This window comes from Nicotiana tomentosiformis, chromosome 2 (assembly GCF_000390325.3).
Source record: "Nicotiana tomentosiformis chromosome 2, ASM39032v3, whole genome shotgun sequence".
Taxonomy (NCBI): Eukaryota; Viridiplantae; Streptophyta; class Magnoliopsida; order Solanales; family Solanaceae; genus Nicotiana; species Nicotiana tomentosiformis.
Genome location: NC_090813.1, coordinates 159226740 through 159252232, shown reverse-complemented (window position 1 = coordinate 159252232; position 25493 = coordinate 159226740). Strand labels below are relative to the sequence as shown.

The 25493-nt window shown below is 39.5% G+C and overlaps 1 protein-coding gene across 1 annotated transcript; it reads right to left on the bottom strand.

The window, feature by feature from the left end:
• Window positions 1-4459: 4459 nt before the first annotated feature.
• Window positions 4460-4942, bottom strand: LOC104087549 (uncharacterized). Its single transcript, XM_009592056.4, has one exon. The coding sequence runs from the start codon at window positions 4940-4942 to the stop codon at window positions 4460-4462; it is 483 nt and encodes a 160-aa protein (XP_009590351.4).
• Between the last annotated feature and the right edge of the window lie 20551 nt (window positions 4943-25493).

The window sequence follows — 25493 nt, the reverse complement described above, 5'->3', positions numbered from 1 at the left end:
CCTCAATCGTCGATTTTGTGGCATCGGAGTCATCGGGAATTACGAAAGATCGAGGGACCCTTTAGTCTCCATCCCCTTCGATTTTTTGGTTGTCTGGTTGTGTTGAAGCCGCTGTCTGTGATTGCTATTTGGTGTCCCGTTCTCCTTCCGGGCCCGATACTTTTATCGGCAAAAGTGAGGACATTGGTTTGGCTTCGTCGACGGCGAACTTTTTTTCGCGGCTGGCTGTTCTCCGTACACCGTTTTGACATCTCCCGACGTCGGAAATTTGAGGACCTGGTGTAGGGTCGAAGGCATGGCTCTCATGTTGTGGATCCATGGCCTTCCAAAAAGGGCGTTATACCTCATATCACCTTCAATCGCGTTAAACTTTGCTTCGTGGACAGTTCCGGCCACGTTTATTGGTAAGACTATCTCCCCTTTGGTGGTTTCGCATGCCATATTGAACCCCGTTTAAGACCAAAGTTGCAGGTACGATTTGATCCTGCAGGCCGAGCTGCTCCGCTACCTTCAATCGGATGATATTGGCCGAGCTACCTGGATCGATCACACACGCTTAATTTTAGTTTTATTTACGAGTACGGATATTACCAGCGTGTCGTTGTGAGGTTGGATGACCCCCTCTGCATCTTCATCACCAAAGGACAGAGTCCCCATGGGTGCGTAATCTTGGATCCGAGATCGCTTTTCCCTCACCATCGATGTTTTAGTGCGTTTAAGCATCGGTCCCTGGGGGGTATCGATGCTGCCGATGATCATGTGGATAACGTGCTGTGGTTATTCTTGCTTGTTCTGCTTGTTGAAATCCCTGCTTCTAAAATGGCTCTTTGCCCTATCACTCATAAACTCCCGAAGATGCCCTTTGTTAAATAGGCGAGCTATTTCCTCTCTTAGTTGCTTGCAATATTCCGTTCGGTGGCCATGGGTACCATGATATTCGCACGTTTGATTGGGATTTCTTCGAGAAAGATCGGTCTGCATTGGTCGAGGCCATTTAGTGTTTTCAATGCATCCTATGGCCGACACGAGAGCGGATGCACCAACGCTGAAGTTATATTCTGATAATCGAGGTGCTTATATAGGCTCGGCATATTTATCGAAGCCGCTTTTACTCATAAGCCCCCGAGAATTTTGTCCCCGATCAATTCTTTGACTGTTTCGAACTGCGTTGCATGTTGAACCATTATTCACTCGATCCGCGACGTACGGTCGATATCTGTTCGACCTTTGCTCTCTGTCGATCTGCTTTTGATTAATAACTGTCCTGTTCTGATGAACAGGTCCGTACGGGGCCCCCGACTGGTCATCCTCGACCCTAATTTTCGATTGATATCGGTTGTGCACATCTGCCCAAGTTACCGCTGGATACTCGATCAAATTTTGTTTCAGCCGATGTGATGCTGTCGAACTTAACTCGTCCAACCCTTGGGTGAAAGCTTGTACGGCCCAGTCGTCAGTGACCGGGGTTAATTCCATGCGTTCCATTTGAAATCGGGATACGAATTCCCTCAGCATTTCTCCCTGCCTTTGCTTTACTTTGAAGAGGTCTGATTTTCTCGTTGCAACCTCTATGGCACCAGCATGCGCTTTCTCGAAAGAATCTGCCAACATGGCAAAAGAATCGATGGAATTCGGTGGTAAATTGTGATACCAAATCATAGCTCCTTTCGAGAGGGTCTCCCCGAACTTTTTCAACAGCACGGATTCGATCTCATCGTCTTCCAAATCGTTGCACTTTATGGCACGTGTGTAAGAGGTGACATGTTCGTTAGGATTGGTCGTACCGTTATATTTGGGAATTTCGGGCATACAGAATTTTTTGGGGATTGGCTTCGGTGCCGCACTCGATGGAAAAGGCTTTTGTATGAATTTTTTTGAATCAACCCCTTTTATCATTAGTGGAGCTCCCGGGATTTGATCGACCCTAGCATTATATGTTTCCACCCTCTTGTCGTTGGCTTCGACTCGTTTTGTGAGTTCCTCGAGCAATTTAGTAATTCCGGGAGTAGTCCCCGATTCCTGCTCGTTAGATTTTACTATGGCAGGCTCTGTTCTGGGGGTGACTTCTCGAAGTGGATTGGAAACCGGCCTGCTTTGTGCGCGAGTTTGGCTCTGTAGCTGAGCTATCGCTAATTGCTGGGCTTGCAACATCTCGAAGATCATGCGTAAGCTGGCCCCGATCTCCTCTGGGTTTTGGGTGTTTTGGGCTACGGATCGAGCACCACCCTGAATGCTTCTTTCCGGTTCCGAACACTGGTTCGCCTCCAAAGCAACTTGTGAATTGACATCCAGTGGTATTTCGGCTCGAATCTCGGGTAGTGCCAAGTTGTTGGTTTCATCTTGAAGGCCAACTTCGTACTCGGTCGGTGAAGCCATTTGGTTGGTGGCTATTCGTAGCCGAGCCTGAATTGAAGATGTTTTCGGAAATAAGTGACCACTGTTATCCTCGGCCCCACAGTGGACGCCAAACTGTTTACCCGAAAAATGGATAGAGTTGAATTTATACGCAGCTCCGAAGATATGTGGTACAACTTAACATAAAATGCAAGGATAAATAAAAATATGAATATAGATTTTAAGAAAAAGTAATCTAGACAAAGGTCCGAAGTCCCTACTCGAACGAATCTGCTCATCTAACCCCGGTCCCTGTCCTCGTCAATACTCGAGAACAAAGCCCTGGTAGCCCGACGCTGGAGTTTTATTAACCTTCCCCGAAAAAGTCGGGGATGGTACAGCCGGATAAGATGATCGAGGGTGAACGACATCCCCTCGATTTTGCTCACGAAATATCGGATCAGGATAACGATCCGCCACAAAGAAGGATGGACCTGGCCTAAGGTTACCTGATACTGTCGACAAAAGTCGATAACGACGGAATCAAGGGGACCCAAAGTGAAAGGGTAAGTATATAAGTTCAAAAACCCTTTCACGTAAGAAGTGATATCTTCGTCAGGGGTAGGTATTATCACTTCTTTTCCGCCCCAATTGCAGTCCTTCTTTAACAGATCGAGGTGCTTCTCAGTAATCGAACACATGTACCTCGATACCGGCTCACACCGGCCAGGGACCGATGAACCTTTATCAACCTTAAAATCTGAAGTAAGGACGCATGCCCCGGGGACACACTCCTCTGGCTGTGGTTCCGCCGGTGTCTCATCGGAGACACACTGTGAAGAGGAAGCTTTCTCTTTCTGAGGAACGGTTTACGATGTTTTCGCCATTTTTGAATTCAAAAGTAAGGAGTGGAAGAAATTGATGGAGATTTGGTAGAATTGAGGGGTCCTTTCGAAAAGAAATCATAGCTTTTCTGGTAAGTTGGAGAGCATAAAGAAGAAATTGAGAGATTTTAGAAGATAGAAGGTGTAAATATGGTAAAAGATAAAAGTGAGAGTTATTTATAGGTTCAAGCGACGGCGGTTCATTATCAGCAGTGGCCGACCACCGCCTGACATGCATTAAATGCCTTGAAAGACTAAACCGACGGGACTGCTACCATATGCGTCATGGTCGAACCTGATGGAAGCGACAAGATATAATCCGATCGAGCTGTTGGAAATCATATCGTTTCTCGCCATATTTCTTTCCGAGAAACGAGGGGACTATCTGTATACGGTCGAAATAGATTTCAGCCTTGGCATGTCTGGTGCGGTTCGAAGGGTGGTGTATCGAAGTAAGATCCCGAAGGGGGGACGAACTAACCTAGAACCCGGGGAGGTCGGTCCGTGATGAGACCGATATCATAATCAAACTCGAACAAGAATCGAACTATGACACGGGTAGATCTATCGTGCTGATAATCCAAAAACCAACCTACATCGGCCGGGAATCAATTGAAGGGCTCGAACCGGGTACGGGCTCAAACCAAGATCACAAAATCGAGCCGAAATCAAGCTCGAACCAAAATCGAGGATTCTAAGCAAGATCGAGCTCGCAGACAAAAGCCGTTGTAATCCCACTAGAGGGAATCTTGGCAGAAATTATGAAAAAGCTGATTTATCATGGGTCTTCCACTGAATATTTATTTTATTTTGCTTGGAGCCAAATCTCTCTACTATAAAAGGGCTTGGTTATCATTTCTGTAAGGCGATCTTTTTCTGAGATTTACACAATAACAAAAGTATTATTTCCTCTACAAGAAAGAGTGATCATTACAGTTCCTTAGATTGAATCTATTTTTGTTAAATCCTAAGTTTCATTGTTGGTGATTGCTTTGTCTAGATTACTTTTTTTCCAAATCTATATTCATATTTTTATTTATCCTTGCATTTTGTGTTAAGTTGTACCACATATCTTCGGAGCTGCGTATAAATTCAACTTTATCCGTTTTTCGGGTAAACAATCGCATATCCTTAGAACTACTTATAAATTCAACTATATCCGATTTTCCGGGTAAATAGGATGGAAGGAGGACTTTCTAATTATTCAATCTTGAAGAATACTCCTACCCCACCCCCTTTAGTTAATTAATCTTCTTCTTCTTCGTCTTGTCTTCCGTCTTTTCTTCCTCTTTCTTCTCTTCCTCTTCTTCGAAGGCAGATGCTGGGAACGTCCTTTTTATTCGACTGGGGATGCCAAATATGATTTTCTTGGATTCAGGGTCCTTAATGCAAATATCAGAAATGTTAACCCAGAAAGACAGCTCCTTAGTCTTGACCCCAGTAATATTTTTCATTCGACGGTCCTCAACAAACGCTGAGACCTCAGCAGCGTAGGTCACAGTTTTTTTTTTTTGTTGTTTTGAAGCAGTGATCCGCTTCAGCCATACGAACCCAGTTTCATGGTTTCGACCAACTTCCACGATGTCCTCCAGTGGGAGAAGTCCCCGTGGCATGTTGATTTCCTCAAGGAGTTCAAAAGATTTTTTCAAGCATAGTAATTGATCAGTGTATATTTCAGCATTTTCACGGTGGTTCTCGATGACTTCGAGCTGAGCCGATAACATATTTTTGAGAAATGGAAAGGGAAATGAGAAGCTAGATGAAATGGAAGTGTGATGGATATGTGACGGGACTGGCTTGTTGAGTGGGGACACTAGGGAATTAACGGGCTTACTTATAGGGAAAAATCAGAGTTGAAGCTACTAAAAAAATAGTACTCCTCATCTTGGATTTGTCGCGACGTGTAAATTAAGCAACTGCTTGCACAAATCTTGATAAAAGTTTGAGTACCCATATCAATGTATATAATATTTTGTTAAAAATTATGTAAATTTTATATATTAGGTGTGTAATTGTCGAATATCACATGGAAAATATTTCTAGAATTTAATATTTTGTTAAGATTATAATAAAGGTTTTAGTATAAAAAAATTTATATCTATTATAGCATTTATTTGAATGTGCATTTATCAAATGGACTTTGAATACTTATATATGCTATAATTAATTTTGCTCTATTTTCTAGTATCATGAATATGTACATGTATCCAATCGTGACCTCACCGCCCTCATCTTGTTCGGATATACATAAGATCACTTATACGGATCGTTAATGTTACGACCCAAAATCTCAACCAATAAAGTGGTGATGGTTCCAAATACAGTTTGTTAGACAAGCCAACACTTAACCATAAATAAAGAACTAGTCCAAGAGACAATAGCATAATAAAATGGAATAAGAGTAAAACTCATAATATTTGTAAATAAGTTTAAACCATACACCGCCTACACAACCTCTGAAGATTTAGTGTCACGGAGTAAAAGAGTTTCTAAGAATACTACATGTAAAGTCTGAAATGAAATGTACGTAATACTGTCTCATACAAGGAAATAGAAATAAGAAGAGCAAGAGTGACTCCGGAGCCTGTGGACGAAAAACAGCATTACCTCGAGTCTCCTTGGTCACCAAGTTATGCCCTTCGCTGGATGCTACTAGGATCTGTACCAAATTTTGCAGAAGAAGTACAAAAGTATAGTATGAGTACAACTGACCAATGTACTCCTAAGTATCGAGCCTAACCCCGACGAGGTAGTAACGAGGCTAAGACAAGATACCTACATATAAACCACTACAGTTAAGCAACGATAAAATAACGAGAGAAATAGTAACAGGAAGACAAACGAATGATGACGTCTAAATCCACAACTAAAAAGTAAATGGACACGGTAGCATGCAATATAATATATCCAATTATGAGTCGAGGTCGAATCCCACAGAGAACAATATGTAGGCGATTAGGCAATATAAGAGAACTATTGCTTATTATGCTAAGCCAAACAATAATAAAGGTGTTGAGAAAAAATTTATGTCTAAATGCAAAATCGGAAACTAACCTAGAAAGTAAGTAAAATGATTAATGGCTACAAGCATGGATATAGGGAATATTACACTCAAGTAACGATCCAATATATTTTATAATTTTATAAATATGAGCGAGTTTATGTTAATTAGCATCGAATATAAATTCTATATTATCTTGTTTTGAAGACTAACAAGACTTCCTGATTGAATTATTCCTAAAATAATTAAGAGATTAAGTGCATCTGATGTGGCTACAAGTAGTTGAATCCTATCCCTAAGTAGAATCTATAAAGTGAGGATTAACGCCTCAAGTTCTTGTTAATTAGAGCCCGTTTGGACATAAGAAATTTTTCTCTTTTTTTCAAAATAATTTCACTTTTTACTAAAATCAGTGTTTGTTCATAAAATTTTAAATTTCACTTGAAGATGCATTTTGAAAATTTTCAAAAATTTGAAAAACTCCAAAAAGTTATTTTTCAAAATTTTCACTCACAAAACTTCAAAAACAACCAAAAATAATATTCATGTCGAAACACAACTCTAAATTTCAAATACCATTTTCACTTGAAAAATATTTTTTCCCTATTTTAGAATTTTACAATTCTTATGTCCAAACGCCCACTTAATCTTTCCCAACCCCAAATTACCTTTTTCATGATTAATTAGAAGTAAATGAGCGAGTCCTAGGGTTAGCTTATCCCTTTGGAATCATTAAAAAACATGAATAATTAAAGAAACAATAACTCACTTTAAAATTTAATAAAAATCATTCAATACATAAACACAACAAGATATTTAGTCCACACTTTAAATATGAATATTCCCATAAACAAGATTCAAGTGTTGGAAAAAATACTACATATTTAGATATTCAATACAAAGCACGGAAATGAAGAAATGAATAAAAATGGGTAAGAAATCTCAACCAAAAGCTTCAAATCTTCAAGTCCTAAGTGTGTTTGCAAGAACCCTAGCTCCAAAACTTGTATTTTCTACTAAACAGCTGCCAAATATATGTTTCCAATAAGTTAGGTCGTGTATTAAAGGGTTTGGGGCCAAAAAATATAAAATTACAGAAGTGCCCAGAACTGAAGCGTGATCTTCGCATTTGCAAAGGAAGGTTCACATTTGGGAACCTTGAATCTACTGTTGACCATCGCATTTGGGATCCAGATGTTCGTATTTGCGAACTAGGCCATGTGCACTTGTTTTTGCATTTGCGATCGAGGAGTTTGCATTTGCGAAGGTTGACTTCGCATCTGCGATCCTACCATCGCATTTGCGACTTCTGCTGTAATAACTGAGACTTTGCATTTGCGAGCTTCAGCTCGCATTTCCAACATCTGAGGCCATTTTCCAGAATTCTTCTTTTCAACTTATTTTTGAATTATATTTACTTGGTTTCTTTCCCAATTATTTCTAAATTACATAAACCTGTAAAATAGAAGTAAACGGAACACTATACACTATGTTATCAAGCAAATGTAGAAAAAATCTAAGATTAAAGAAGAGATAAGTTGGTAAAATACCTGGTTATCAAACCCGCAAACTTAAACTATTTCTTGTCCTCGAGCAATCAAAGCACAAAATCTCCTTCCAAGTAATCAACTTAATAGAGCACCAACATCATACCAAATCAAAAAGTTCATTTTAAGAACAAACACATGACTTTGATTGCTACCGACAATTAATCAAAAGCATATGAATCACCAAGAACTTCTCATAAATTTTATTTCAATTCAAGTGCTCAAACACGGTGTTAATCAAAGTAGCAATCAAGTCATGATACTAAACCTTCAAAATTTTCCTTTTTATCACAAATAATTTTTCCTTGTTCATTCCTCCCAATTGAAAATTGGATTAAACTCACAACTCAAATCTCACACAGAAAGAATTAACTCTCTCTCTATCTCTCACACACATGTTCAAATGCACACAAGTAGTGCCATAAGCTTGCCCTTCATGTATTTCGTCACTAATGTAGACACAATTGATAAAAACTCAATTAGGACTTAACGAGTTGTAGTATAGGCTTTTGATTAAGGTAGGGTACAATTTTGGTTAGAGTGACTCAAAACCTCCCTAAGCACTATAATTTTCAACAATCAAAGTACTCTTCCTTCAAAAACTTTTTCACCCTTTCTTCATTTTTCATTTCATCACCTAGTCTTCCATTTATTCACAATTCCTTATTTTTTCTTCCTTTTTCTTCTTTCTTATATATTTTTATTTCTTTCTTCAAAACCAAAGAAGGTATATATATATATATATATATATATATATATATATATATATATATATATATATGTCTTTTCATTCGTATCCTTTTTAAGCAACTTCAACATCACAACCTTTCCAACTGTCACCCTCGAGCTTAGGCTTTTAGCCTATATTTATACTTTCAAAGCACTTAGGGAGGTGGAGTGCCAAAGGATAGATCAATAAAGAATAAAAGGTTAAAGCTTGTAACATAGTTGCCAAAGAAAAGGTTAAAGGCTCAAAAGGGGTTGACTAGGGAGAATATGCACAGGTAGAAAATTTAAGGCAAAAGAGTGGTCCAAGAAAGGCCTAACATTATTTTTCAAACCAAGATAATCTAGGATTTCTCCTTGACGCACATTCCGGGCAAATTCTAGACTATAAATAATACAAAAGAACTCACAATAAATCTCACCACACACAGCATATCCACACTCGAGAATTCAAAATCCAATTGAAACCAATGAACTCACATATAGCCTAAGAGACTATTTAATGAACCAAATATCCAAAAATTAAGTCTAAAATTCATGACAATGATCCTTACTTAAATCATTTTTCTTTTCCAAATATCACGAATTCATATGCAAAAGTTTAAATCATGTTGGTACCAAGCAAGCCACAAATTGACCAATGGGCACAAACCCCAACTCATACCACTTATTCTCCTAAATTAACAAAAATTATATCTAAAGTACAAGACTAATTCCCTTAAGAAATTCGCCTAGTTATCCATCATCGGAAAAAGGCCACACAACGATTTACCCAACAATACCCCATTCAAGAAGAAAATTGGCATCCTCAAAAAAAGAACCGTGGTACAAAGAAAAATAAGGATTCACCCACTGGGCGTGCCAGAATTTGTAGACAATAGATTTGCGTCAAGAAAATAATTGAGATTGAAAAATATTGTAACAATCGTAGTATTTTATTTCAAATAATATGAGTGTACATTTCTATGAATCCTCTAATTCTTCTTTCCAATAGTAAATAAATTCAAGGGCCTTTGAGCTTGATCTTAAATATATATTTGTTTCCACGAACGATGATCTTGAATTCAACTAACTCGAACTTTGATTTGAACTCGTATTTATTGAACCTTGAGTTGTTCTTCGTCCTTGAACTTGAATTTGATTTCTGCGAGATTTTGGCCGCATGTACGTGACCGAAGGTGCAGCACTTTGGTCGCAGAAGTGACATTTGGACTAGAGTTGGGAAGGCCGCAGATGCTAGGATATTTTTGCATCTGCGAGCCTGTAGATGCAAAGAATTATCCGCAGAAGTGGAGACGAGCTGTGAAAGGTGGAGTCGCAGAAGCGAAAGGGCTCCGTAGGTGCGAGTGCGAGGAGCAAAGGTTTGTCCGCAGAAATGGTCATGTAGAAGCGGGAGTGGTCCGCACAAGAGGATTTTGCCTGGTCTTAGAGGGAACCACACTTGTGATGGAGTTTTCCGCAGGTGCGGATCCACATAAGCGGTTATTTGTCCGCAGATATAAAATATCGCTGGGTAGAGGGGTGTTTTAAATCGACACTTAGCTCTCATTTCTCTCCTTTTTCACTTGGATGACCGAATTTGGGGAGATATTGTGAGAAGATTTTCTTCGAGCAACACAAGGTAAGTTACTCCCACCTATTGTAAGTTAAATTCATGGATTCCATAAGGATTTAAACATGGAAATGGGTTGAAATTGTGTGATTTTGGTAAGAAACGTAGAATTGATAATTTTGGATTTTGACCACGATTTTAGAAATAAAATTAGGAAAAAATTTAATATTTGAGTTTATAATGTTGTGTGTAATGTTTATCTTCGAAAATGTTTAGAATACGGGCACGTGGGTCCGAGGGTTGACTTTGTTGACTTTTCGAGCGGAGTTGGAAATCATTATAAATTATTAAATTGTAAGCATTGGAGTATATTTTGATTGATTTGCACGTTTTTTGACTAGTTTCGGATCATTTGGCTTTGAGTCGATGAGTTAGAGAAGCATTGGAGCCGGTTATGGAATTTCGGAGCGAGGTAAGTCTCATGTCTAATCCTGTGATGAGGAATTTAACCCGTAGGCGGTGTTCTTGTTATATGCTACATGTTGTGGGAGCTGCGCACGTATGAGGTGACGAGTGAGTGTCCGTGCGTATTCTAGAATTCCTGATTATGTCCGGGTAGACTTAGGTTCACGCCATGCTTTAATTGTATTATTTGAGTTGTCCTTGCTTTTTGAATTCCTTTATTTCACGTTATGACTTGAGACTAGGCTTGCGTAGAGAGACAGACGCTATTGTAGAGATTTGACAAGCTACTTTATTAGCCACGGAATAATTGTGCTTCCCTTACAAATTTCTCCCGCATTGTGCGTTTTCATCGAAAAGTTTCCTTAAATTTCATAACTCACACATATATTCGTGAGTGGGATCAAGGACCCGTTAAAGCTTCTTATTCTAATGGGATCAAGTCGTTCGCCTCGGCAGGATTATGTGACACACTCTTATGGAATCGGGACGTTCACCTCGGCAGGATTATGTAACACACTCTTATGGGATCGGGCCATTCACCTCGGTAGTATCATATTCTTATGGGATCGGACCGTTCGCCTCGGCAGTATCATATTATTATGGGATCGGGTCGTTCGCCTCGGTAGTATCATATTCTTATGGGAACAGACCGTTCGCCTCGGCAGTATCATATTCTTATGGGATCTGGCCGCTCGCCTCTGCATTTCAATAAAATACTCTTGTGGGATCAGGTTGTTCGCCTCAGCAACTTCATGAAACACTCTTATGAGATCGGGTCATTTGCCTCGGCAGAATCGTGCGTAATATTTGAGAAGAAGCCAACATTTCTGTGTGTCTTCCTGATTTGAGTTGTGACGACCTATCTGGTGGGGACCATTTTATATATACTCCGGTTGAAGAGGTAACCGATAATTGAGAGTTTGTGTTTACTGTTCAGAGGAGGATCGTATCAGGTACCTACCTATATTTGTTTACTCTATTTATTTACCATGCCTCATATTTGTTTACTTTCTACTGTACTTGATTTATTTGACCACTATTAAGTGTCTATGCCGACCCCTCATCACTACTTCTCCGGTGTTAGGCTAGATACTTACTCAGTACGCATTGATTTACGTACTCATGCTACACTTCTGCACTTATTGTGTAGGGGGGTGTGTGTGTGTGTGTGTGTGTGTGTGTATATATATATATATATATATATATATATATATATATATATATATATATATATATGTCTGGTGGACCTTTGGGCGCAAAGGCGCGGCTATTGCGGGGAATTTACAGTGAGATGCATCCCATGTTACGATCCGCAGCATACATAGTCCCCGTCAAAGTTATTTACATTCTCCTGTCTAACTTGTATTTCAGACAGATGTTGTATTTTATTGTATTTCATAGCTTGTGACACCGGGTTTTGGGGGTTCCTACTAGATGTTCATTATTGTAGTTCATGTAATTATTATCATTTCACCTTGTAATTCATATTTTATACTGAAATTGGTAAATAAAATCACGGATTTTCTACGAGTACCATATTTTACTCTATTTATTTAATGGGATTTATAATTTCAAAAATAATAAAATGAATAATTAAGTTGGTAGTTCACCGTTGGCTTGTCTAACGGCGACGTTGGGCGCCATCATGACCTATAATAGATTTTGGGTCGTGACATGCATTATAATTAGGCCCGCCGAGTTCTCAAAAGAACTCAGGCCCAAATCCTATACCTGCGCATTTGGAAGTCTGAAGCCCGCTATTGTCCGTTCCTGTCGTCTGCTGGGCCTACCTCTTTTCAGACCCAAATCAGAGTCCTTCCTTTCCCTTTAATGTTTTATTACATTTTACTATCCTTATTTCTCACATGTTTATGACACTCATCATATCTAATTAAGTGTTTAATGTTATCTCTTTGAATCATGTTGACAATCTAGGCAAACCCTAAAAACATAGGATTAAAAGAAGTGTTAGACTTAGTAATAGATAGTTTTAATTCGTTAATTACACACTGTTAATACTATTAAACTCTACTAATGACTTTATGAAGTCTTGTGGAATCAAAACAACTTTAGCAAGGAACAGTCTTCTCTTTCAAAAACAGACACGAAATCTGAATTAGTTTTAAATCGAGCTTTTTCTACAAAATATAATTAAACAAGTGATGTCGGTACCCCAAGGCTTTTTAACGATTTCTTCAAAGCCTAAGGATTGAGATTTGAAAAACCAAGGTATATCTTAAACTCATTTCTTTGTAATACTTTTACACACAAATAGCCATATTCATTTAAATACAAAGTATTTACAACATAACCCAATATCATATGTTTTAAAATATTATGCACAATATCTCAAACTCTTTCAATCATATGTATATACAAACATTATCTTCAAAGAATTATTTCTAAATCTATATCCTTTAAAAACTACACACCCTCTTTTCAAGTATTAAATTCTAAATTAGATATATAGTGTGACATACCTCTAACACTAGTTAAGCAGAGTATAGACAACTAATCTTTTAAACCTAGTCTAAGACCTATGGAGCTACCTTAGGTAGATTTTAAGGTGTGCCTAACGCCTTCCCCTTAGAAGAACAAGAACTATTATCCAAAATCTCACCGGTTAGCAGATTAATAAAGAAATGACTTTAGTAACTAAATAGGGACCCTAGTATACCTTTAAATATTAGGTGGGTACTCTTTTTTATCATCAATAGGGAAACCACAACTTGAATCTTATTTTGACTCGTGCAAAATAGGATGCAATAATGACGACCCCTATTTGCTTGTCCTTAAGGACACGGTACAACACGGCAATGCCAAGGAGGTTTCTATTGGAGATGATGGTGTGTTGCAAATGCAGGGCCGGTTATGTGTGACCAATGTAGATAGGTTACGTGAGATGATCCTTGAGGAGGCCCACAGTTCGCGGTACTCCATTCATTCGGGTTCTGCTAAGATGTATCAGGATTTGAGACATCACTATATTGGAGGGTAATGAAGAAAGATATAGTGGATTATGTGGCACGGTGCCTAAATTGTCAGTAGGAAGTATGAGTATTAGAGGTCGAGCGGTTTGCTTCAGAGACTTGAGATTCCCGAGTGGTAATGGAAGCGTGTTACCATGGACTTTCTTGTTGGGCTCCCATGGACTTTAATGAAATTTGACGATGTATGGGTGATTATGGATAGGTTGACCAAGTCGGATCATTTTATTCCGGTGGTGACCACCTATTCTTCACAGCAGCTAGCTCAAATTTATATCTGCGAAATTTTTTGACTTCACTATGTGCCGGTATCCATTATCTCTGATCAAGGTATGCAGTTCACATCGCATTTTTAGAGAGATGTGATGCAGTGTGAGTTAGGCAAACGGGTTGAGTTGAGTACAACATTTCACCCCCAGATGGACAGGCAGTCCGAGCGAACCATTCAAATATTAGAGGATATGTTGTGTGCCTGTGTTATGGATTTCGGGGATTCTTAAGATCAGTTCTTCCCGCTTGTAGAGTTCGCCTACAATAACAGCTACCAATCGAGTATTCAGATGGCTCCTTATGAGGACCTATATGGGAGACGGTGTTGTTCTCTAATTGATTGGTTTGAGCCGGGAGAGGCTAGGTTGTTGGGCACAGATTTGGTTCGAGATTCCTTGCAGAAAGTCAAGTTGATCCAGGATTGGTTTCGTACGGCCCAGTCTAGACAGAAGAGTTATGATGATCAGAAGGTTTGTGATGTAAAATTTATGGTTGGGGAGCGAATTTTGCTCCGAGTTTCACCCATGAAGACTGTGATGAGGTTAGGGAAGAAGGTCAAGTTGATCCCTAGGTATATCGGTCCTTTTGAGATCCTTGAGAGATGGGGGGAGGTGGCCTACAAGATTGCATTGGCACCTAGCTTATTTGCAGTTCATCTGGTGTTCCATGTTTCTATGCTCCAGAAATATTATGGTGATCCATCTCATGTGTTAGACTTCAGCTCAGTCCAATTGGACAAGGATTTGTCTTATATTGAGGAGCTGGTGGCTATCTTGGACAGATAGGTCTGGAAGTTGATATCACATAACATTTCTTCGATGAAGGTATAATGGAGGGGTCATCCGGTCGAGGAGGCGACCTGGGAGACCGAGCATCACATGTGGAGTCGTTATCCTAACCTTTTCATCACTTCAAGTATGTCTTTATGCACATTCGAGGACGGACGTTTGTTTTAAGAGGAGGAGAATGCGACAACCCGACCGGTCATTTTGTGTAATTGCACCTTATTTCCCCCTTTTGATGCTTCACACATGTGTGTTTATTTTTTTATAACTTACATCCCGGGAAGATTTCGGGTTGATTGGCTCTTGGCTTGGAAGCCTAAGTTGATTACGTTGACCAATATTTGACTTTCGTGAAAACAACCTTGGAACGGTGTTTTGATGGCTCCAATAGCTCTGTATCGTGATTTTGGAGTCGGTCGTGTGCCCGGAATCAAATTCGGTAGGTTAATTTGTGTTGTTTTGCCAAAAATTGGCAATTTACAATTTAGACGTTTAATCATAGGTTGACTTTTGGCTATCGGGCTCGGAATTGGATTTTTGGTCTTGGAATAGATCTGTATGATATATACAACTTGTCTGCAAAATTTGGTATCATTTGGAGTTGATTTGATAGGAATCGGACATTTAGTTGCAATTCCAGAAGTTCTTGAACTTTACTTTTAAATTCATGTGTTTTGGTATCTGATTCGTAGTTCAAGATGTTATTTTTGTGCTTCGATCGCACGAGCGATCTTGTATGATATTTTTATGCTTTATTGGATGTTTGGTTTGGATCCACTAGGGCTCAGATGAGTTTCAGACGTGTTTCAGAATGTTTTGGACTAAAAATAGAACTGAAGGTGTGCTAATGCCTCAGGTGTCACAATTGCGAACATCACCATCGCAATTGTGATCCTAGAAGGGAGGTGTCAGGTGTCGCAATTGCGATATCTGGGTCACAATTGCGAATAGCATTAGGAATTGGGTAGTTTGCATTTGAGTCAAAAGTGTCTTATTTGCGACAAAAGTGTCGCATTTACGATGAGGATGGGCTTCGCAAATGCGAAGCAAATTTGCATTTATGACTTCCTCCTAGGCTGTCAGTGTCCGCTTTTGCGAGCATTTCTTCGCAAGCGAGGGTTCGCACATGCAAACCCATGTCGCAATTGCGACAACTGAAACTGATCAAAAGGGTTAAGAGTCGGGATTTTTCAACATATTCTCTCATTTTAGAACCCTAGACTCGGTAGGAAGCGATTTGGAGAGGGAATTTCATTTACAAACATTGGGTAAGTGATTCTAATCAATTTCCAACTATATTTCATGATTATATCTTAGATTTAATATCAAATTCATATAAATCAAAGAGGAAAAATTGGGAAATTTTGTCAAGTTTTTTGAAAAATGAGAATTTGAGTTTTGAGAGTCGATTTGGACTCGGATTTCAAAACAAAACACATATATGGACTCGTGGGGTTATGGGTAGTCGGAATCTACCCTTGGACACGGGTTTTGACTTGGCGGGCCCGGGGTTTACTTTTGTTGACTTTTTGGAAAAATGTAAAGATTATAGCTTTATCTATTGTAATTATTTTCCCTAGCATTGTTTGATGATATTAAGTCATTTTGTTTAGATTTGAGCCGTGTGGAGGCGAATTTTAGGGGAAAAGCTATTTAGGGGGACTGAGTTGGCCTAGTTGAGGTAAGTATCTTGCCTAACTTTGTGTGGGGGAACTACCCCTTAGGATTTGGGATTGATTGTGCTATTTATGTTATGTGGAAGTCGTGTATACAAGGAGACGAGTAGGTTCATGGGTTATATGTGGTATTTGACTGGTTTAGGTTATTTAGACTCTTTTCATGCATTTAATTGAATTGACATAACATGTTATATCCCTCATTGTTAATCAACTCTTGCATGTGTTAATCTACCCTTACATGCTTTATTTGATATTGTTAACACTTGTTCTTCCTCTTACATGTTCTTTTACTCTTATATGTTTAGTTGAAGTTATTGCCTTCCTTATTGACATGACCCTAATTTTCCTCTGTAGGGTATCACGAGGGCACCTAGTCTCTAAGACTAGGTAAGCCTAACATACATGCGGAATATGATTGAAATAATGATAAAACTCTCAAATACTCAACAACTATCATAAAAGAAACTTCGCAACTCAGCATAACAAAGTTCCCAAGATCTGGTGATAACAAGTCACAAGCTCTACGAATAAGTACTGAGCATCCCTATACAGCAGTGTCTATAAAAGGGAAAGAAAATGAAGTAGACTAGATAGAGGGTGACTCTGAGGCCTACGAATGCCGGCATGTATACCTTGAAGTCTCTGAAACTGAGCTCGTCTCACTGTTTCCTGGACTGGTAGGACGTGCCTGGATCTGCACACAAAGATGTGAGAAGCGTAGTATGAGTACACCACAATGGTACCCAGTAAGTGTCAAGCCTGACCTCGATAGAGTAGTGATGAGGTCAGGTCGAGGCCCTACTGGAATAAATAAAAAAATTGAACTGGTATATAACAATGTAACAATGATAACAAATGAAATGAAACAATAATGAAATATACCAAGATTAGTTACACTGAACTAAGACAATAATGCAACACAGATGAAAACAAGGAATGATATGCCAAGGAAACAAGCAACCAAAATACAAGTGAAGTAATAGAAATGTATCAACAAGAATCACTACCGAGGTACCACCTCATAGTCTCAAATCACAAAATAATTCATAATCTTTCCTTATATCACCGCGGGAGCCTTGCATTTAGTTTTAAAAATTATTTTTTTATGAAACAGCTTCCCACGTTTTAGCCCACCTTATCACACCGCGTGGCTTCAAGTAGTTCACCTACTAGCAACACACGTATCAAGCCCACCTTATCTCACCGCATGCATTTCAATCCCAATCGTTATACCACCGCATGCGTATCAATATCACAACATATCACAAATCACACCTCAAGTGCCCAATAGAATAAATTGCCAAAGAGATCAACAATAATGGTGTTTTCACAATAAATAGCCCATGGTTCCACCACAATATGCACAAGAGTCTCAACAATAATAAACAAAAGTGAATAACTCAACAAGAATGGTATTTCACAACTTTACAACTTTGCCTCAATGTGAATCATGACCTTTATAACCCAATACCAATTTCAACAATAAGATATTCCAAGAATAACAACTTTCAAGTAAGGAACTCAACGGTTAAATAATGAATATAGAATAGAGGAAACAATAACTTCGACTAAACATGTAAATACAATTAACAAGCAAGGGATAAGACAAGAAAAGCAGGTGAAGATAACCTAACGATGATGGACATAACATGTTACGGTAACTCAATTAAAGGCATGAAAGAAATCTACATAGCTAAAATCGGTCAATTATCACATTTAGCCTGTGTACACACTCGTCACCTTACGTACACGGCTTCCAAATACATATCACAATTAACACAAATAACACCAATCCTAAGGGGTAATTCCCCCACACAAAGTTAGGTAAGACACAGGCTACTCAATCCACTAGTAAGCCTTTACTTTGATTATCCAACTCTGAACGGCTCAAATCTAACCAAAACAACTTCATACCATAAATATAAACTATAGGAAACTATTCCAAACAATAAAGTTACGATCTTTAAAGAGAAACAAAAAGGCAACTCAAAACGTCAACCCCGGGCTCGCGTCTCAGATCCCGACCAAAATTACAAAATCCAAACACCCATTTGATAACGAGTTCAACCACACAAGAATTATTCAAATCCGACTTCATATCGCCTTTCAAATTCCCAAAATTTAGCCTAAGAAGTTTTCACAATTTTTTTCCCAAATTTCCAACTCAAATCACTAAGTAAATGATGAAAATAACAATGGATTCAAGTAATATAGCCAAAACCGAGTTAGAATCTCTTAACCCGATGATTTCATTGAAAATCCCTCGGAAAATCGCCACAAAACGAGCTCTCTAGGTCTAAAAGATGAAAATGAAATCAAACCCTCAAAGGCCTCTATGTATGCCCAGTGAATTAGCATTTGCGGCTCTGCACCTTTGGAATTTCCATCGCAGGTGTGGTTCTCACTAAAGTCCATCACCCTCTGCTTGTGTGGTCAAAACGCACATTTGCGCTTCCGCTTCTGAGGACATAGGAGCACTTCTGCGCACTTGCTCATGCGGTCAACATCCTTTTCTATGATAACAGACCAAGCTGGCCCAGGACCAACTCCTATGCACCTGCGGACTCGCAGATGAGGATATCACCTCCCACCTGCGATCCCAGGCCTGGGCAGCACTTTTTCCACTTCTGCACTCCATCACTCGCACCAGCGAGTCCACACCTATGGCTATTCCCATCGCAAGTGCTATGACACCAGAACAACAATGGTTCAGCAAAACACTAAGTCTAAAATTATTCCAGATTCAATCCGAATCACACCCGGGGCCACCGGGACCCCATTCGAATATACCAACAAGTTCAAAAGCACATAACGGACCTGCTCGTGTCCAAAAATCACATCAAACAGAATTGATTAAATGAATCACAATCCAATTCAAGCCTATTGAAACATTAAACTTCTGACTTCCAAAACTAACGTCGAATCATACCAAATCAACTTCGATTGACCTCAAATTTTGCACACAATTCATAAATGATATGGCGGACCTATTTCAACTCCTAAAATCAAAATTTGACCCCAATATGCATAAATTCAACTCCTGATCAAACTTCTCAACCCTCCAAACCTTCAACTTTCCAACTGTTACACCCCATATTTTTGTACGTAAAAGTGCGTCGTAAGCAAACTAATGTAAGACCAAATATGAGATCATATTTGGAAGTATATAAAGTTATCATGTTACCTCGTAGGTTACAAATATTGAAGATCATGAACAACCAATACAAAGAGGGTTGGAAGGTTCAGAAGCTAAGGAATGGAGAAAAATAATGTTTCGTCGAAGGTCGACAAGTTAGGAATGTTATAACCCGTACCTTTGGGGTGAGACTAAGGTTCTTAACATGATAATATGTTATGAGTTATGTTATTCATATGATATTCTCGTGTTATGTTTTGAAGTCAGACGAGTTGAGGAACAAAAGTCGATGAAAGTCATCACAAGTTACGTTCATAACTTTAACTGAAATTTGGGTCAAATGTAACTGCGATGTTCTCCCAATATACTTAGAGTTACGGGTGTTCCACCCATAAAATTAAAGATATATGAGAATTCTTTTTTAACGCAATAAACCATTTGTCAATATGACTTCGGAGTAGAGAGATATATATGTTTTTGCGGGACAGCGCAGACTGCTAGGTGACAAGTAAGTGTGTCACCTACTTGCTTAAATGAGAGGGTTATATATGTCCGAAAATGGGCCAGTTCGGGTCGTCCAAAGAAATATTTTAAGGGAATATTTTCTTTCATATATTACACTGATAATAGGGCAAAATAACCAGACATAAACCCCTACAAAAATGCTCCCAAATAATTGCACACAAACCCTAATTGATTTTCTCTCCTTTTCAAGTTCTAGTTGGAGGTAAAACCTAGAGTTTGAAGAAACAAGATAGGAGCTGAGTTATTCAACAAATAAGGTAAGTTTAATGCTCTCTTTCATCCATTTTTTCTGTTGGAGATGTATGGAAAGTTATTCTATAATTGTAAGAACTCACGGGACGGTGATCCGAAGCCGTGAGTTCGAGTTATTCACTTGTAGCGGATGTTTCGGGTTGTTGTTGGACTGCATGTTTTGTTACTATTTTATGGAGTTTTGGAGGAGAAATGTGTGGAGAAACACCACATAAATTCAGGGTGGTGGGATGGTCGTTCATCATAAGATTTTCGGGATGTTTGACACTACTACGGTGGTCGTTTTGTTTTTGAAGAGATTGGGGTATTTTGGGCTATTTTGCAGTATTTTGTGGTGTATTTAAGGTTGGAAAATAATGTATATATGTTGTTATTTGTGTGTTCTTGTGATGTTGGTGTTATCTTGAATTTGGAGGGAGTAAGGATTATAGGGGAGATGCTGCCCGTTTTAATACAAAATAAGTTTGTCGTACATTGTGCGATAGTTGTACCTTACGTAACTTAATGATAGTATTATTATCGTTGTTGTAGATTAAGGTGCAAAGAGGCGAGTTCAAATTGGTGATTGGAAAGATTGTGATAAGGTATGTTAAGGCTAAAACTTTTCTTCATTTTAGCATGATCCCGTAACTACATGAGTTTGATAACGAAACATAAAGAGAAGTTTGTATTCCTGAACTTATGTACATTATCCTAGTCTCGTAAGTTATAGTATTCTCCCTTATCGGGATTTTATATTCAGTTAAGTATTTTTTTTTTCAAGTCAAGAGAGTAGAGGATCTATATATATATATATATATATACAATATTATAGTACTTTCACCACCATCGAGCTATAATTGATGGGCCGGCCCCTATTAGGCAACCTTTGATCAGATGGTAAGTTATATACCGAGCCTACTGTGGTCGAGTGCCTATGAGCGAGCCTAGAATGATTGATATATAGAGCCTAGTATGGCCGAATGCCTATGAGCGAGCCTACTATGGCAGATCAGTTACGCGTTCCGAGCCTTATAGGGCCGGACAACTATTTTACTTACTATATTGAGAGAGTTCAGTCTGTATCAGCAGGTAAGTATATCTCCAGATCATCTTTGACTCCCAGTTACTTTTAGTTATTATATTATCAGTTTAGTTTCAGCATTCATTTATTCTATTGCCTTACATGCTCAGTATATTATTTCGTACTGGCGTCTTATTCCTGGGGATGCTGCATTTCATGCATGTAGGTTCGGATAGACAGTCTGATAGACCTCCTCCGTAGGTGTTGTCCGTGATCAGCTTGATCGGTAAGCTCCACGTCCTTCGGAGTTGCCGGGTCTAGGGTTTTGAGTACATATTGTGTATATACATATATATATATTATGGGTAGGTCGGGGCCCTGTTCCCACCACAGTACATCCATCAGTAGAGGCTTGTAGATATATCCTGTCAGTTAGTGCAGTATGCTGGGCTTGTAGTCCTTGTATGTATATTTTGTTAGTTTGTCAGTTGTAGTAGTTATGACGGCCTTGTTGGCCCAGCTTTATATTGATTTTTACTCAGAGCTAATTTCCGCTCAGTTTTCTTTTTTTGTTTCGCAAATTGTCTTGCAATGTGGCACCATGGCCAAAGTATGACATTGTATGTTCAGAGTCCCTCAGTCGCAAGTTGGTATGCTAAGTTAAGTGAGGCACCGGGTGCATGTCTCGCCCCCCTCCCCCCCCTTCAAGGTTCGGGGCGTGACAATCTTGGTATCATAGCAGTTCTATCCTAGGGAGTCTACAAGTCGAGTCTAGTAGGGTCTTATTTATAGATGTGTTGTGCACCACAAGGAACACAGCCAATATCCATCCCTTCATATAGAATGGCACCTGCCGAATTGAAGGAGTTGAATGAGTAGTTAAAAGATCTGCTGGAGAAAGGTTTCATCAGGCTCAGTACCTCACCTTGGGGTGCACCACTACTGTTTGTGCGGAAGAAAGATGGCTCGCTGAGGAAGTGAATCGATTATATGCAGCTGAACAAGGTAACTATTACGAATAAGTATCCACTTCCAAGGATCGATGACTTGTTTGATCAATTGTAGGGGGCTAGATGCTTTTCAAAGATAGATTTGAGGTCGGGGTACCACCATGTCAGAGTTCGGGAGAAAGATATTCCGAAGACAGCTTTTAGGACCCGATATGGCCACTTCGAGTTCCTTTTCATGTCCTTCGGGTTGACAAATGCACCCGCTGTATTTATGGACTTGATGAATAGCCTATTCCGTCCATTTTTAGATATGTTCGTGCTAGTATTTATTGATGATATTCTAGTTTATTCATGTTCAGAGAAGGAGCATGCGGACCACCAGTGAGCATTACTCCAAACCCTCCGTGATCGTAAGTTGTATGCTAAGTTTTCTAAATGTGAGCTCTGGTTGAAGTCTATAGCATTCTTGGGGCATATTGTATCTGATGAAGGTATAAAGGTAGACATTCAGAAGATTGAGGCCGTGAAATCTTGGCCTAGACCTACCACTCCGACAGAGGCTCATAGCTTTCTAGTCTTTGCAGGATACTACCGGAGGTCCGTAGATGGTTTTTTTTCCCTTTCAGCACCATTGACGAAGTTGGCGTAGAAAGCAACTAAGTTTCAGTGGATGAGCGGAGTTTCAAAGAGCTTAAGAACAAGTTGACCTTAGAGCCAGTTCTAACACTTCCAGAGGGTCCAGAGAGTTATGCCTTGTATTGTGATGCCTCAGGTGTCGGGTTAGAATGTGTCCTGATGCATCATGGGAAGGCAATTGCGTATGCTTCAAGGTAGTTGAGGAAGCACGAGAGGAATTATCCGATCCACGACCTCGAGTTAGCTGCGGTTGTCCATGCACTTAAGATATGGCGGCATTATTTATATGGTGTTCATGTTAATGTATTTATAGATCATAAAAGCCTGCAATATATGTTCAAGAAAAAGAGTTGAATTTGTGACAGAGGCGATGGCTAGAGTTATTGAAAGATTACAACATTAACATTCTCTACTATCCATGGAAAGCTAATGTTGTAGCAGATGCCTTAAGTCATCGATCTATGGGTAGCTTAGCATATGTACAGGCTGAGAAAAGAGAATTAGCTAGAGAGATTCATCAATTGGCTTGTTTGGGGGTTCGGTTAGTAAATGCTGACGATGGTGGAGTAGTACTCCAAAACACTACAAAATTATCTCTCATAGTTGAAGTCAAGGAAAGGCAGTACGAGGACCCGGAGTTGGTCGAGTTGAGAGAGCGAGTTTTGCAGTAGAAGAAGCCATTGTTAGATCTCAAAGAAGATGGGGTTCTCAGATACAGGGGTCGTCTGTGTGTTCCAGATGTAGCAGGGCTACGAGACAGGATTATGTAGGAGGCACATTATTCGTGGTACTCCATTTATCCTGGGTCGACAAAGATGTATCATGACATTAAGGATGTGTACTAGTGGAATGATATGAAGAAGAACAATGTTGCATTTGTCGCCCAGTGTCCTAGTTACCAGCATGTAAAGGTAGAGCACTAGAAGCCCGGAGGGCTAATGCAGACTATAGAGATCCCGGCGTGGAAATGGGAGGCAATAAACATGGACTTTGTCACGGGTTTGCCTCGTTCTCATCATAAGTTCAATTCTATATGGGTGAAAGTCGATAGGCTCACAAATTCAGCCCATTTCCTACCAGTCAGGTCTACATATACAGTCGAAGATTATGCGAAGTTATATATTAAGGAGATAGTGAGGCTACACGGATTACCGGTATCTTTTTTATCGGACCGTGGGGCCCAGTTTACAGCACATTTCTAGAGGTCATTTCAGAGAGGTCTAGGGACTCGGGTAAATCTTAGATCAGCTTTTCATCCATAGACTGATGGACAAGACAAACACACAATTCAGACGCTCGAGGATATGCTACGAGCATGTGTGTTGAATTTTAAAAGAAGTTGGGATGAACATCTACCTCTTATCGAGTTTGCATATAATAACAGTTACCACTCCAGTATCCAAATGGCTCCGTACGAGGCTTTGTATGGGCGTAAGCGTAGATCTCCTATAGGGTGGTTTGATATTGGAGAATCTAGGTTACATGGGCCAAACCTGGTTCAGTAGGTCGTAGAGAAAGTAAAGCTTATCCAGGAGCGACTGTTGACAGCTCAAAGTCATCAAAAGTCATATTCTGACGTGCGGCGATGAGACTTAGAGTTCAGGATTGATGACTGGGTATTCTTAAAGGTATCTCCTATGAAGGGCATGATAAGGTTTGGCAAGAAAGGCAAGCTTAGCCCACGGTATATTGGGCCTTATAGGATTATTCGAAGAGTGGGCCGAGTAGCTTATGAGTTAGATTTGCCTTCGGAATTGGAGTCTGTCCATCCGGTTTTTCACGTATCTATGTTACGGAAGTGCATTGGGGATGCTACCCGAGTGGTGCCCACCGATGATGTACAGATCACGGAGGACTTATCATACGAGGAAGTTCCGGTTGCCATCCTAGACCGACAAGTCTGCAAACTACGAAATAAGGAGGTTGCCTCCGTGAAAGTTTTATGGAGAAGCAAGAACGTGGAAGAGATGAAGTGGGAAGCAGTAGATGAAATGAAGTCTAAAGATCCCTGATTATTTCAAACTGAAGATATGGCTCGAGATGGGATACTTCACCACAGCTCTATTCAGGCCAGTAGGTCATTAGGTAAGCTATAATTTTTGACTTTCAGTATTTATAATTGACGGTTGTGTGAGGCCAAGTGTTGCTATATATGGACATTGGCAATGTGTGGCATGTATAGTATGTTTTCTGGCTGCGTTCAGGTTGGTTTTAGTCTAGAGTACGGAGGAGACTCTGGCAATATTTTCCCAAGTCTCTAAGAGTAGAAATTCGAGGACGAATGTTCCTAAGGGGGGAATAATGTTACACCCCATATTTTCGTACGTAAAAATACGTCCTAAGCAAACTAATGTAAGACCAAAAATGAGATCACCTTTGAAAGTATATAAAGTAAGTTATCATTTTACCTCAAAGGTTACAAATATTGAAGATCATGAACAACAAGTACAAAGAGAGTTGGAAGGTTCAGAAGATAACGAATGGAAGAAAATAATGTTTCGTCGAAAGTCGACAAGTTAGGAATGTTATAACCCATACCTTTGGGGTGATACTAGGGTTCTTAACATGATAAGAAGGTTATATTATGAGTTATGTTAGTCGTATGATAGTGGTGTGTTATTTTTTGAAGTCAGGCGAGTTGAGGAACAAAAGTCAATGAAAGTCATCACAAATTATGTTCAAAAGTTTTACTGAAATTTGGGTCAAATGTAACTGCGCTTTTCTTCCAATATACTTAGTGTTACGGGGTGTTCCATCCATA

Bases quoted from the DNA above. Each gene is read 5' to 3' on its own strand.
- LOC104087549 (XM_009592056.4), bottom strand. From the start codon at position 4,942: ATGTTATCGGCTCAGCTCGAAGTCATCGAGAACCACCGTGAAAATGCT.